Source organism: Aureococcus anophagefferens (genome assembly GCF_000186865.1).
Source record: "Aureococcus anophagefferens unplaced genomic scaffold AURANscaffold_34, whole genome shotgun sequence".
NCBI lineage: Eukaryota > Pelagophyceae > Pelagomonadales > Pelagomonadaceae > Aureococcus > Aureococcus anophagefferens.
This window is the reverse complement of record NW_008705592.1, coordinates 237,183-240,154: the sequence shown is the minus strand read 5'-3', so window position 1 is coordinate 240,154 and position 2,972 is coordinate 237,183. Positions and strand designations below refer to the sequence as shown.

General features: G+C 75.5%; 1 protein-coding gene across 1 annotated transcript in view; it reads right to left on the bottom strand.

The window, feature by feature from the left end:
- AURANDRAFT_67186 (hypothetical protein) overlaps nucleotides 1-2,433 on the bottom strand; it is a gene marked incomplete at both ends in the record, with an annotated part of 4,379 nt that extends 1,946 nt beyond the window's left edge. Inside the window, one exon of the mRNA XM_009042573.1 lies at nucleotides 140-2,433. Coding sequence (XP_009040821.1) covers nucleotides 140-2,433 — 2,294 coding nt within the window. The remainder of the gene's footprint in view (nucleotides 1-139) is intronic.
- Nucleotides 2,434-2,972: the final 539 nt, after the last annotated feature.

The window sequence follows — 2,972 nt, the reverse complement described above, 5'->3', positions numbered from 1 at the left end:
GAGGCCGCGCGCCTAGAAGACGGTCTGGCGGACGTCGCCCTGGGTGATGCGGTGGTAGCCGTCGTTGAAGGTCGCGTCCTTCCAGAAGGGCACCTCCCAGGGCTCGATGGTCGGGTGGTCGGCCCAGATGGCCTTCCACCAGTAGTTCTTCTTCTTGTGGAGCTCGACCTGGAGGACGGGCTGGCCCTCGTGGAGCACGACGACCCACGCGGCCGTGTCGACGTCGACGCCGCGCGTCTCGTCGCAGTTCCAGAGGGGCCCGTCGTAGAGGGGCACGCCGCAGAGCGAGACGCCGAGCTTGAAGGTGCCGAAGGCGACGTCGACGTCCGCGACGGTCGCGCCCGGCGGCAGGGGCACGAAGAGCCACGCGTCGCCGATGCGCTGGCCCCAGCGGTAGCGCCAGGCGTCGAGGCAGCGGCCGCCCATGGAGTCCGCGGGGAACTCGTGCTCGGGGAGCCGCGACGGCGGCGGGATGATCGCGAGGAGCTCGCGGCGCGCGGCGAAGGCCTCCGCGGCGTCGCCCTCGAGGGCCGCCGCGGCGCCGTCCTCGAGCGCGGGGAAGGGCTCCGACTCCGCGCACTGGTAGCCGTGCTTGAAGACCTTGCGGCCGACCTTGGGGTCGTAGGCGCCGATGAGCTCCGTGAGCACGCCCGTGTCCTCGTCGACCATGTCGTCGAAGCCCGGCATGAGGTCCTCGCGGCCCGCCTCGGGCAGGAGGTCGTGCCAGCGCTTCGCGTCGGCGTCGCGCCGCTTGGCCTTGGCCTCGTCGGAGGCCGTGGCCCAGAAGGCCGCGTCCGCCGCGGCCTTTTTCGCGCGGCGCGCGTCGCCGGCGACGGCCTCCGCGGACATGCGCTCCTCGACGAAGCCCCGGGGGATGAGGCCGCCGGGCGCGTCGTAGGCCGCGGACGCGGCGCGCCGCTCCTCGTCGATCTTCTCTTTGCCCTCGACCATGTCCGGCGCGAAGGGGCCCTCGACCTTGGCGTGGCGCGGCGGCAGCGGCCGGCCCGCGCCGTCGAGCTTCGCCCGGACGAGGAAGTAGGCCGCGCCCATGGCCTTGTCCGCCGCGAGGCCGAGCGCCGCGTCGAAGTCGCCGTCCGTCGCGAGGGGCCCCGCGGGCTCGTCGCCGCGCCTGTGCGCGTCGCCCGCGCCGAGCGCGTCGATGACGTCGAGGCGCATGCCGTACTCGTGCTCGAGGTAGGCCAGGAAGTTGTCGAGCAGCGCGTCGCGCGGCATCCAGACCGTGAGCGTCTGCGCGTGCGGCTCCGTCATGGGGCTGCCCGGGTCGCTCCGGAGCGCGTGCGGCGGCGGCTGGATCTTGCAGAGCACGGCCGCGTCCGGCGCGAGGGCCTCGCCGTCGCAGGTCGTCGACGGCGGCTGCGCGTCGGGCGCGAGCGCGGGCACGCGCCGCGGGCCGGCCCGCGCGCGCGCGACGGCCGCGTCCGCCGGCGCGCGCGCGCCGCCGGGCTTCCGGTGGGGCTTCGTCGGCGAGCTCGGCGCGGCGAACCGCGGCGTCACGAAGCCGGGCTGGCCCTTGGCCGCGGCGCCCCCGGACGGCGACGCCCAGTCCTTGACGTCGCCGAGCGCGGCCTCGAACGCGCGCGCGTCGTCGCCCGCGCCGCCCGCGGCCGCGAGCGACGGCGTCCACCGGAACTTGGTCGGCGGGCCGCCGCCGCGCGCGAGCGTGTCCTTGCCGAAGCCCACGAGCATGCCCTCGCCGAACTCGACGAAGACGCAGATGCCCTTGACGGCGAGCGCGCGGAGGCCCTCGGTGAAGCGGACCGCGCCCGTCGCGTGCCGCGCCCAGTGCGCGCCCGCGCGGAGCTCGCGGCGGCTCGCGAGCCGGCCCGTGACCGACGACGCGACGTGGATCTTCGTGCCCACGTCGCCCTCCCGGTCCGCGCCGACGGCCGCGCGCGCGGCACCGGACTCGGCGAAGATCGCGTCCGCGGCCGCGGCGAGCGCGTCACCGACGGGCCGCATGCGCGGCGAGTGGTCCGGGTGCGTCGCGCGGACCTTCGTCGCCTTGGACTTGGACGCGTCGGCGCCCCGGGCCTCGTTGCGGGCCGCGAGCTCCGCGACGACGAGCGACACCGCGACGTAGTCGCCGGAGAGCACCGTCGACTCGGGCGCGTTGACGGCGGCGACGGCGACGACGGAGCCGCACTTGGCGGCGACGGCGTCGATGGCCGCGGAGCAGGCCTTCTCGCTCGCGCGCACGGCCATCATGCAGCCCGCGGACGGCGTCTGCGCCATGAGCAGCGCGCGCTGCGCGACGATCCGCGCGGCCTCGCCTGTGCCGAATGCAACCGCTGGTTTGGGTGGTCCCGACCGAACTCGAGACTTCTCGAGCTCGGTCACGTCGACGTCGATTCGGCCGAATTTTGGACGAATCGATGGCTCTCGTCGAGTGCTCGAAGCACGGCCGAAGAGCATTCGTCGACACTGTCGCGTACGCTCACAGTGAAGTCGAATGGAAGATGTGAGTTCGGCACGGGGCCTCGCGGCGCGTGAGGGGCCCGCTGTACGCGCGGCGCGCCCGGAGCCGCGCGAGCGCCTTCGCCCGCGCGTCGCCCTCGCCCTCGCCGGGCAGGTCGTCGTCGAGGGAGCCGTGGAAGTCGAGGAGCGGCAGGCCGCCGTTGCCGCTGCACGCCGCGGCGAGCTCGCCGATGGAGTGGCCGAGCAGGCCGCCGGGGATGACGCCCTTTGCGCGCCAGAGCGCGTCCAGGGACGCCTCGACGGCGAAGAGGCAGGGCTGCGCGAAGTGCGCCGTGTCGATGAGGTCGCCGAACATGCCCCGCTGGCCGTCCTTGGCCGGGTACCTGCGCGGCGCGGCGTCGCGGCGCGGCGCGCGCGCGGCGCGCGGGCGGACGCGCAGCACGGAGACGAGCTCCATGGGCATGGTCTGCGACATCTCCGCGGCGACCTGCGCGCGCGGGGGGGGGGGGGGTCCACCGGGGACACGGGGGGGCGCG